The sequence below is a fragment of the Durio zibethinus genome, chromosome 2 (assembly GCF_047325235.1).
Source record: "Durio zibethinus cultivar Kanyao isolate XHJ-2024 chromosome 2, ASM4732523v1, whole genome shotgun sequence".
NCBI lineage: Eukaryota > Viridiplantae > Streptophyta > Magnoliopsida > Malvales > Malvaceae > Durio > Durio zibethinus.
In genome coordinates, this window is record NC_143163.1 from 30,375,304 (window position 1) to 30,387,726 (window position 12,423).

At 29.3% G+C, this 12,423-nt stretch overlaps 1 protein-coding gene across 1 annotated transcript; it reads right to left on the reverse strand.

Annotated features, from left to right (window-relative positions):
- Positions 1-333: 333 nt before the first annotated feature.
- Positions 334-1,360, reverse strand: LOC111317397 (glutathione S-transferase U17-like). Its single transcript, XM_022919821.2, has 2 exons — positions 940-1,360; positions 334-841 (listed from the first exon to the last, which is right to left on the reverse strand). Exons 1-2 carry the CDS (start codon positions 1,258-1,260, stop codon positions 458-460), a joined length of 705 nt encoding a protein of 234 aa, XP_022775556.1. The 5' UTR covers positions 1,261-1,360; the 3' UTR covers positions 334-457.
- Between the last annotated feature and the right edge of the window lie 11,063 nt (positions 1,361-12,423).

Here is a 12,423-nt window from a genome sequence, read left to right on the forward strand (position 1 = left end):
ACTCTTTACCTTCAGCACACTTCTAGCTCTCTCATAGTGCTTCTACATTTGCTCAGGTTTGTTTTCGGTAAAAGAGTACTTGAAGTGGTCGTGTCTAACCCCTGAAGTGAATTCTTGGATGGCCTATTCCGGATTTAGGTCTTTTATCTCTAGAGTTGCTACATTAAACTTTTAAGGTATTGCCCTAAGGTATTGCCATTAGTGTTGGAGCAATCATTATTGAGTGGATACTTGAGCATTAAGAGCTATATTTGGGTCATTAAGGCATGGTATAATTTGGGAAAAGGTTGTTGTAAATTTATTTGGTACATGAGGATCTGTGGGGTGGAAATGTAACTTCCAATATATGAAAGCTACTTAATTATTTTGCTTTCCAAACATTGTTAATTTAATTCCAATTTCACATGGATGAGAGACAATTCAGTTCAAGAAGTATAATATAGCAAAATCTTCTAATTTAACCATGAATTTCAGCTCCAGCACCTCTTACTTTGGCTATAACCATCTTGCCGAACGCCGCAAGCTTGTCAGTGTCAGGCATAACATCCTTCACAGTAGCGTCGGAGCAGAACCTGCCAGCCCAATTAAGCAGAGCAGGAGTCTTGGATTCACTAAGCAGCTTGATCCCGCTCATCTTCTCTGTGGCTCTTAGCCAGCCCAAAAAGCACCCAAATGCAATGTCAAGGTACCCTATTTGATCCCCTCCAAAGAAAGGCTTCCCTTTGCCACACTTACCAAATGCTTCTTCCAACAGCACCAACCCTTCTTCCACTTGAGCTATTGCTGCTTTCCTTGCATCCTCTTCTTGAGCGATACCAATACTTTTTATGGATGGGAACCACTGCACACGAAAAAAGTTAACCCCATAAAGAAAACTTGTTTATTTACATTATTCAACAGTGAAATATATACCGTTTTGTAAGAACAAATTATATATACCTTTTCGTCAAGATATGCAGCCCAAAAACGAGCGATGGCTCTTTCATAGGGGTCAGAAGGAAGAATAGAAGGACCAGAAGACCAAGTCTCGTCGATGTATTGTACAATAATGAGAGACTCACAGATGGGCTTATCACCATGGATGAGGACTGGGATTTTCTTGTGAACGGGGTTTGATTTGAGAAGAAACTCGCTTTTGCCTTCCCATAATCTCTCATCAACATACTCATAGTTGACAGACTTGATGTTGAGAGCAATCCTTGCCCTCATTGAATATGGGCTCGGCCAGGAACCCAAAACTTTCACATCACTCTTTGCCATGGTTTAATGAACTTACTCTCTGATCAGAAGCACAAGTATCTTCAATTTCGAGGGTATGGTTCAATACAGAAGTGTTTATTATATAGAAATGCAGGGGACAATGAATTGATAGCAAAAGTAGCAGGTAACTTAAGTAAAGCGCTCGGCCAACACAAGTAAGATTGAATTACGAGGTTATAGACCGTTAGGTCGACTGTTACGAATGTGAAAGGTTAGGTAAACTACCAAATTCATGTCATTTGACATTTTGACTCAAAGGTTTGGAAATCTATAACTATAATCTAAAATTTCATTGTTCATCAACTTAGTTATTCTATAATAACTATAATAGAAATAAATCTCTAAGTTTTCATGGTTCATCAACTGTTTATAAAGACCCCGTTTTTATGACAATTGTCATATTTTAATTTGTTGTCTTTTTAAGTTTTTATTTTATATTTTATGTTTACAATGATGGGTAAAACTAACCGGTTATAATTGAAAAAAAAAATAGAAGCGAAACTTCTGGAGGGAAGAGACAATTGGGTGAAAGAAAGGACAAAAAAAAGCCAAAGGTAGAAGAGAGTTTTGGAGGGGGAAATGGGAAAAATTTTTAAAAAATGAAAAAGTAAAAAGTAGAAAGGACATCAGGCCAAAGTCCAGCTGCGGTTAGAATGGAGGCAAAAGATCAGTCTTAATCTTGCCATTGATGGGTAAATTTGGTGCAAGCATTTCAATCAGCATGGATTTTTGCGTTGATCAATATTTATATGTTTGATTGTTTGTTTCTTTTCATTTCATTCTTCTCTGGTTTTTTGGGTCCTTAGTTTGGTGAATTCTTTTTTTCCATAATTACTTTTGATCTCTTGAATTCTTTAATGAGATTTTTTTTATTTGTCTTCTTCGTTTCTTTAATGAAGTCCAAATTTTGTTGTTTTTTGCTTTTTACATATTTGTTGATTTTGAGTTTTATAAGTTATTTGGATTTTTAAATGTGTGATTGAGTTTTTTCAATATTTATTTGATGAATTATTGAAAATATTTGGTTTTTTTTTTTTTTAAAGATTATGTATTGACTGCCTTGATTTTATTTGCATCTTTGATTTCTAAAATTGTTTTTACCATTTTCTCAAATTTAATGTTTTACTTATTTTTTTAGTAAGTAATCTTTAAAGAATTGTAGTAATTGCTGGAGACTTTGAAGGTGTTTCAACAACTGTGTTTTTTGTTAGTTTTGCTATATTGATTGTTGAGTCGGATAGACAATGAATTAACTTTCATGTTTGATTATTATTATTTTTTTTCGTTTTCTTGCAGTGTGAAGATATTTAGTGGTTTGTAAATTGATTTCTTTAAAGGTATTTGAGCAAGTGTATTTAAGGTTAAATTTGCTTTTAAATTTTTTGCACATTAAAATGGTTTTGAAATTGATTATTGGGTCTTAAATTGTTTATACCATTTTACTTTGATTGATTTCTTCATTTTTTACAAGAAGTGTTCAAGCTATTTTAGCAAATGTGTTCCAAGTTGGTTTGAATTCTTAATTTGATTGGTTATTTTGGTTTTTAAATGTTTGATTGAGTTTTTCAGTGTTTGTTTGAGGGGTTGTTGAAGATATTTGGTTCTATTTGTAACATTTTCTTTGTGTGGCAGGTATTGTTCAAAGTGTGCTGACACTTCTGTTGCAGGCCTGTTTTCGTTTGTTTTTGTATCTATTTTAAATTGGATATTTTTTATTGCATCAAGATGCTGCTGTGATGTGCTGGTTTGATTTTGGCTTTCATTATTACTTTTCCTTACTATTGGATTTATCTTTTTCCTTTTTTTTTTTTTTTTGTGAAATGGCATTATTTGCACATATTGGTTGATTGATTAGTATGTTTAGCTATGGCCTCAAGGTATGAATAATATTAGTCAGGCAAGAAAGAATAGGATTAGAAGGTTGGAAAGGTTAAGGTCCAATGGATTAGAAAGGCAGAATAAAGATAATCCAAGTGTGGTTTTTGAGTATGTCATTGGTGGGGGAGAGGTTGTAAAGTTGTTGGTCAGAAAGGGAATAGAGGGGAATAAAAAAGAAATTTGATTGTCTTTTCTGGATACATTGTGAATTAAAATAATTTGGTATATTGTTCAACAACAGTTTATCAGAAATTTGCTTTCGAGACAAAATGTAGAATCTATTCCAATATTCATAATTTCTCCTTTTTATTTTTTTAGAATTTGTGGTTTACGAGATTGATTTCATATGATTCTTTCTCAGAGTTATGATGTTATTCTTGATCGTTTCTGACTAAAGCTGATAGGTAATTTTGAAATATTTTTGTAGTTTTTAGTATGTATAGAATAAGATATGATTTTGATGTATAATGTAATGCTGGTTCAATTGTGCTATTGGTAAATTCTCATAGCAGCTTAATTATTAAATAGTTTGTTTCATATAAATCTTCATAATACAGAAAATAAGAGGAAAAAAAAATCATGTTTGATGGAAAATGTATGTTGCATTAATCCGAAGGGTGTCTTTCAAGAACTAAATTAACTGCTTATAATTTAGGATCTTCTCTATGCATTCTTTTCTATGATTTCTTTTTTAGCCTGTTAAAAAGTTCATTAAAAGAATTAAGTATTATTTTATTTAGGTTTGTTTAAAGAAAAAATGAAATCAATTTCTTCTTTTATTCATTATGTATTAAAAAAATAAATATTATTTGATCGAATTAATGAAACATATAATTTCAGACCCGTTGTGTAACGTGGGCAACTCCCATCAAGTTAATGTTATGTACACTAGTATTATTACCCTCGCTCTCCTTTTTTATATAATTGTAATGTTGAATACTGTTGTAACGACAAATGAATGTTGTAAATTTGTATAACATGTTTTCAAAAAATGCTTAAATGTTGATAATCGACTTGTATTCCACATATTATTAGGTTTCCGTATTTCATTTTCGATTAAAAAAAAAAAAAGTTTAGAAAAGACGATATCATTTCAGGATTAAGATATAGTTTTCACCAAAGTAGACTTTTATCAGTAAAACTTCAAATTTATGACTTAAAAAAACGAAATATTTCTTTTTTTTTTATTAACAATTTTCCTTATTCCTTAAGAGGTGAATTCATACAAAGTAGAAGTTTGATCCCCCGATGCATACAAGATTCTCTTCATCGTCAGCACTTAAATAACACATTGTATTATGTAACTTTTATGTTTTTTTTTTTTTAAGATTTTATTATATGATTTTAATTTATCCTTGTTTTATTTTAATTTCTTTTTATTATTCCTTATTTTGTTGATCATTTTTCGACTTTATTATTAGTAAACTACATTCTTCCTACACATTGGTGGGATTTTAAAATATCTCTTTATCTAAGAATTTTAATAAATTTTCATTCAGAATTTTCTTGAAATTCTATAATGTCATTTACACATTATAAGCTATTCATTTTCGTATATAGTTAAATTCATATAATTTAAACAAATATATAATAATGCAAGTTTTAGATTATTTAAAATTTAATAGCCTTTCAACTTATTTATTTTTCACCTTTTAACTTTAACTTTTTAAAAAAAAAAATATTTTTAATATTTACTTTTTTCTATATTCCTCTTTATTATTATTATTTAAAATTAACCCATGAGTTGGAATAATTTCAGGGGTCTCCCAACAATTTGTACAGATTCCTCATTAATTTATTTTTAGAACATGTCACTTCAAATTTTCAAAACATATATATCATTCAAGAATTTTCAACAACTATTTTCATTATTAATATTATTCAATTTTTATTAATTTTCATTTTTATTTAATAAATTGAAAATTTTTTTCAATTTAAACCAAAGGACATAAAAATATTATAAATAATAATCAAATAAAATAAAAGGACTACAAATTTAATCTATGAAATGGATTTTTTTTTTTAAGTTGGACTTTAATCTATTAGGCTTAAGTACTTTTTTATTGGCCAAAACACAAATTTTGTATTAGGCTAAACACAAGTCAGATATATATATATATATATATATATTATTGTGAGCATATTATTTACAATCAATGTACTAATTAATTACAATTCAAAGTTATGTAAGATTCATCAAAACTTCATATAAAATCTAAGAGTATATCACCTACAATTATTATAATACAATTAATCAATCGTAATTTAATATTGTATATGGTCCATAAAAAATTATGTAGAGTCAAGACTTTTAGATAACAGACTCTTACATAATTCTTGATTGTGATTGAGTAGTATTATAATAAAGAGAATTGCAAGTAAGGGTGTTTAGTCATCCGGTTTGGTTAATTTCAAACTAAATTACTCTAAATTGAACTAATTGAAGTATTTTATTTTATTTTTATTAACCAAATAGAAATTTTTATTTTCAAAAATAAACTAATCACAATAATTTTAGTTAGTTTGGCTAAATTTTGGTTAACTAAAATTTAATTATTTTTCTCAATGCAGATATGCATGTCTACAATCTTTAAACTTGGATAAAGATAAGAAGATAGCTTTATTCAAATTAAGTTAATCAAAGAGCAAAGTACATTCAACAAATTAGACTATCCTCGTTCAAAACAGTAGACTCTATTTATCACAAAATTTAGTTCCCTATTATTGGTTAAAGACATAAATAGAAAGTAGTATTTCCACCGGTACAACTTAATATTCTTGACTCAAACATCTTTCAAAATTACAACATCATCCAAAATTAAGCAAAATAACTTAACACATCATCCAAACTTCAAACATCATCCATAGTTAAGAAAAGTTAAGCAAACAATATTTTTACTCGCTCGAATGATCTTTAGAGAATGAGAGTTGAGAGAAGAGAGTGTGGACTCTGCTATGTCTCTAATTGTGTTTATGTCGAGAGAGGCAGAAGAATAGAAAAGAAATGAGAAGAATAGAAAAGAAACGAGGTAGTTTGGCAAAAATAAAATTAGGGATTTTACTTTTAAGGCAACAATGAAAGTATAAAGAACAATATGTCAATGAAATGGTGTGTTTCACTATAACTAATTTTCGATTAATTATTTGGTCAATTCTGTTTATTCGATTTTTAAGTCGAATTAATCAAAAATAAAATTTTATCCAAAATTATTTTCAAAAACCAAACTAATTTAATTCGGTGGTTGATCAATTAATCAAATCAAATTGATGTCAGATTTGATACAAGATTTATTCGATTGGATATACCAAAACTCTTTGCTTACCTCTATCCATAGATTGATGAGGTTTGGTAATCAAATCAAACCAAAATTCTTTATTGATGTATTTGGAGTTGTTTTCAAAGGCATGAGGTAAGGAACTAGTGTTTTATTAGTAAAAGCAAAGGATCAAGAATTGGAATTGGAATTCTCTCTTGATTATTCCTTGATATTCTTTGGTTGCTCACTGGTCGAGTAGCAAATTAAGTGATAGGGGCAAGGGTAGTTGTTTGGAGATAGGGATTTATATGAAAGCCTGACTATTGGATAGGTTGATATAGATAAGATTTTGGGAGAGGTTATTTATGAAAGGGTGATAAGGTTAGCACAACGGATAAAGATAATATGCAGTGAAACATTCAAACTGTTGCCCCTCATAAATCACAGCTTGAGCACCTTCTTCCTTCTTATTTGGCACATCATTTTTCTTTGCATCATTTGTACCTATTTCCTTAAAATTGTCATTCTTGATTAAATTTTTTATTATTTCCCCATAAATCACAATATCAGCAAAATTCTTAGTAGCATTTCCAATTATTCTTTCATAATATAAGGCTTTAAAAGTATTGACAAATAGAACAATAGTTTCTTTTTCAGTGAGCAATGGTTGAACTTAGGTAATAGCATCCTTCTACCTTTGAAAGTATTCTTTGAAACTTTTAGTAGCTTTCTTTTTCATGCCTTGTAAGGACAGACAATCTGAAGCTAAACAATTGGACATACTACTTTGCAACAGATCTATTGAAGCTGTCTTGAAAAACATGGATGAGCAACTTTTCATCATGTGTATGTGCAGTCATCTTGTAACAGTACATTATGATGTGTTATAGGGCATTTAGTTCCATCATATTTCTTAAACTCAAGTATCTTGAATTTGGATGAAATCATTATATCAAAAATTAGGCTTATTCTAGCAGCTTCCTATGATCCATAAAAACTTGTCTTTTCAATAACTTTGAGTTTTTCCTCTATGAGGTCTATCTTTTATTGGGATCCAAAGCCTTTTTTAGTTTATGATGCACTTATTTTTAGCACTTTTTGACCTTTTGAGTTATTCAAATTAGGAACTTGAGTTGGATCAGAGGATTTCATATCAAGGATAAAAATTATGTGTCTTTGGAAATAAGCATAAGTAGTTATTAAGGACCTATCAATATATATATAAGAGTATCATTCAATAAATGGCATTTAAGATGCTTGTGCTTGATGTGGGCTAAAACTAGTTAGGTATAGTGGATCATCAACCTGCTAAACTATTATTTTCCCTTTGTTAAGATTTTTCAATAATTTATTTATGTTTTCTAATTGCCATTGCATCTCCTCTTATGCTTTTTCTATCTTTTGGATGCTGAGAGCTTATTTTTCTGCCATAATTCTAGCTCAATATCAAGTGTTGTATTGCCTTAAATTATTCGAAGATTGAGCTATTATTGAACCTTGATTTACCATAATTTTAAAATTAGGATGACATGTTATCACACATATCTAGAAAGATATTTATGAAACCATTTCAACTTTAGCTAAGTTATGTAAATGAATGCATGAATGTAATAGGGAGGATTTACCATATAACAATTGTTAACAAGAAAAATCTTTATTGAATTAAAAGTTATTTTTAACCAAATTCAAAATTATATCCATAAAAAGTCTAAATTTATTGTGGAAAAAAGTCCCTAATTTATCGATATTGGCCTTGTAGTTCATTGAGGAAATCTAACAATCTTTGAGCATGTGTTTTAACTGATGGCACCCTTATATTACATTTTTTTACCTTTTTTACCATGTCTTTGGCTTTGTAAGTAGCCATAGTGATTTGGTCAAGTATGCATTCCAACTAGTCATATTTCCTTAAATGTGCCTTTTTTGCTTGCTTAAATTTTTCATTCAAAGCCCAATTTATGTTTCAACTTCAACAACAATCCTATTCAACATTTGGATGTGCTTTTGTATCTTAAATAGTGCATCTTCACTTTCTTGCACCTTTGCTTGCAACTTTCCATTTTTTTTCAAAAGTTGGAGCAACTTATGAGTGGTAGATGATTATGTTATGTTAAGGTCAACGAACAAACTCTTTCTTTCATTCCTTTCTTATTTGAGTGCTTGAACCTTTTTATCCGTCTTTTTCTCAAATCCTCTTTTTAGCCTTTTGTTTTCAAGCTCTAATTCATCTTTTTCAAGTTTAAGTTTTCTCTTAGCAGTTTCAACTACTAATAGTGGATTAAAAGGTGTTGATTTGATTAGGCCATTTAAGGTTGTTTGTTTAAGGAGTACAATGTCCTCACCTAATATACTACACAAAGTATTTAAAAGTAACATCATTTGACTAGTTCATTTTATCTCCCCTTTGAGGCAACTTTCGTACTTACGTGGCTTTTGCTATCTTTATAGAGGTTTTAATTTCATCATACTCTATCTTGCTAGACTCAAAAGTGACTGGGATAAACTATTCATACCCATATTCTTTTTGCACCATGATTAGAGAATAAATCATTATACCTTAAAGGTCTAAGAGAGAAACCCAAAACTTATCTTCACAACCATATAGCATTGATCCATTGGGCATCCAAAAAGCTCTCTATGTCACCTTTTGGCTAATGAGCTTGAGTAGAGATAAGATCCATGCTTCTTTTAATTTATGTGTATGCCATTCATTTTCACAAAATACCTTGATGGGAGTGCTTGAAGTAAAATATGGTTTGTGAAATTTACCTTCATTGCTTTCACTTTTAGCTTTTCATCTAAATGGTTAGCAATTGTGCATATCCAATAAAGTGCCTCTTTTCATTTTAGCTACAATGGTTCAAAGATTTGATAGTTTCAGCCAAGATTACATGAACAAGATTGATTTGGTAACCAACTTGATCAAAGAAATCCAACACTAAAACATTAATATATCATATTGCCTTTGAAAATATCATCATCCCATGTAGAGCCAACGTAATCAAATACATTCCTTTTCAATATCCTAATGCCTGTGTATGAGGCCATCAGCAATAGACCAAGGAATGCCAACACCATCACCCTTTGTTTTTACCTAGGCATCAATAGTTTGGACATTTACTACCATTAATTGAGCAAGCTTTTTTTGATAAGCTGTCTTCTTGTTCTTCTAATATATCTTGTTAGGATTTAAGAAGTCTAAGCAAAACAAAGTATTCTTCAATGGTTGGCATTATATCAACTTCATTGAACATAAAACAATAATATGAGGGATCTTAAAACTAAACCATAGCTCTAATAAGTTGATCATCGATAGTGATTGAGAGAAATAATCCAAAATCCCCAAACTTTTTTTGGAAGGCTTTCTTAATAGTGGCATCCACTAAGATCATTCTTTTTAAGATTGAAATGAATTTTTACTAGGAAAGCAAGCATAAAATCGACTGGCAAGCAGTCACCTCCCTTAAGTTAAGCTTCCTCGGACTTCATTATTAAGCTAATAAAAGACTTTACTAGGCTTTCCATAAATGTAATTAAGATTCTTTTTGTTAAAATTATTTGTGGCAATCACTTCTTATAATAAATATGATGCTATAAATGATGCATATAATAAAAGAAAAGGGTTAGTAAATACAATATATACAAGGAACAATATACAATTTAATAAGTAGAATAGTAATAAATGTCCCTTTATGTGATCGATTTAAGATTTTCTAAACAAAGGGTAAGGCATGGCTCTAACTTAGGTTTGGATCCTTAGGGTTTATTTACATGCTAGGTTTAAAGGTTTGACAATCTAAAGGCTCCTAAATTGTTCCTTACATCATCGTTCATTAGAGACTAGTAAGGCATCCAAATCCTCGCCCACTATTATAAGCTCAAATGAAAATGATTCAATTTGAGTGAGTCTTTTCGCTAGCTCACATGGAGGTTATCACCTCACGATATTGTAGGTACTTATTTCCTCCTAAGAAAGCATAAATCTCACATCTATAGCTTAACCATGAATGCATGTGTGGTGTGTGTAAAGGGACATGTCAACCCAAATAATATAATAAATTAGTACACATGTAAAATCAAAATCTAAAAAATAAACAAATAAATTGGTACACATAAAAAATCATAAGCTATAAAATAAATAAATGGGTTAGGACACATAAAAAGTCATAAATAATCATAAAATAAAAACCATCAAAATGAGGCTTAAGATAACACATAATTAATTAATGGCTTGACTCTCTAATCTTCAGCAAAGTCGTCAAACAGTCATAACATGTAAGTTTGAGAACTTATCCATTAAACACAAAATATATGGAGTCACCACTAATTTTTTTTTATCTAGGTGTGAATGGTCACCTATGTGAATTTATCCTTTTTAAGGTTATCCTAGCTTAAATTAAAGGTCTCTTAAAAGATAGATTCTGGTCTATTTAACATAACTAAGTTTGGAAGTTATTCATTATAAAGAAAGTTTTAACACCCCCACAACTCCCAAAATTAGTAGCAAATTAATCACATATTCTCTTATTTAAGCCTTAATTAAAATAGTCTTATTACTTATTTTAATTAATTTTGATATTTAAATATTGGAAAAAAAATTTTAGGCTTTCACCAAAAAAGAAATTTTCCTCACCTCAAAAGTATTTATGTTTACTTGAAAAGGCCCCATTATCGGATTTATTAAATATCTTATCAAATTCAACTTCCATTTCCTTTTATTTACTTACACCATATTGTCATACAAAAATTCTATTAAAAACACCAAGCAATAATATTCTAATTAAAACATGTAAAATAAATCATGCAAATATCATAATAAAAATCACACCAAAATATTATAATAAAAATCACAATCATCCAAAAATATCATGCAGTAAATATAATAATAAACACCATACAAAAATATTATTCATATAAATCATGATCATGTAAATAAAATCCATGCAAAATATTATCTAATTAATCATGAAAATAATTTAGATTCATGCAAAATATCATGAAAATATATATAAAAAATATGCAAAATGAACTATATAAATTCTACCAAAGTTTTTTTTTCATTTTTTCATCACTATTAACTTAATCACAATTAATAAAAATAATAAAAAATAAATAAAAAACAGAAAAAAAACAAAAAAAAAAAGGTCAGGTCATTTGTTGGTATCTATATGGCTTGTTGTGGGTTAACTCCAATGTTGCTTCTTTTTTAGCCCCAAAACAGTAGCATTTAATCCAAGGTATTTAAGGGAAAAATCAACAACTTCTTTCATTTTTCATCTTTATATTCTCTTTCTTCAAACAAACTTTCTCTCTTTTCTCTTTTTTTTTTCAAATCCAAGAACAAAACCTAGAAACTAGTTAAAAATTGCCACTTGATCTGTCATCGATTATTGGCCTTGACCACTCATTGATGTCTTCGATAATCATGAAAACCCAAACAACCTTTTTATTGAATCTCCTTTAACCTTATATTATGTTTCTGTTAGCTTTTTAGGTGAAATGGTGATCCAAGAAATGGTGAATTGGATTTCTTCAAGTTCTTCCTAAATAATGATTTCAAAATAATTGAATGAGAAATTAAAACAATAAGCACTTTTGATGAAAATATAATGCAAACAATAACAATTAATGAATCTAGAATCAAATATAAACAATAACAAATGTAGGGATAGAGAAATCAAATACAATGATTTATAGAGGTTCAGTCTTTTTTTACAAGGCACTCACGTCCTCTTTTCTTGGTTGTCCATGCTAAGACTTCAATCCACTAATCTTGAATTGAAAATACAACCCCATCTTTTTCTCTCTAAGGATTAAGATAGAAACCTTACACTTTATTTTCTAAACTAAGTAGCAACCTCTCAATCCTATAAATTTAAGAGGATATCTCACCTCTTGATTATAAAATCACTTAATAAAAATGCAAACTTAAAACACCTCTTAAAGGCTAAGTGTTTGCCTAATGAAATACAAAGAAATTTGATGAATGAACAATAATAATAATTTGGATACAACAAATACAAATATG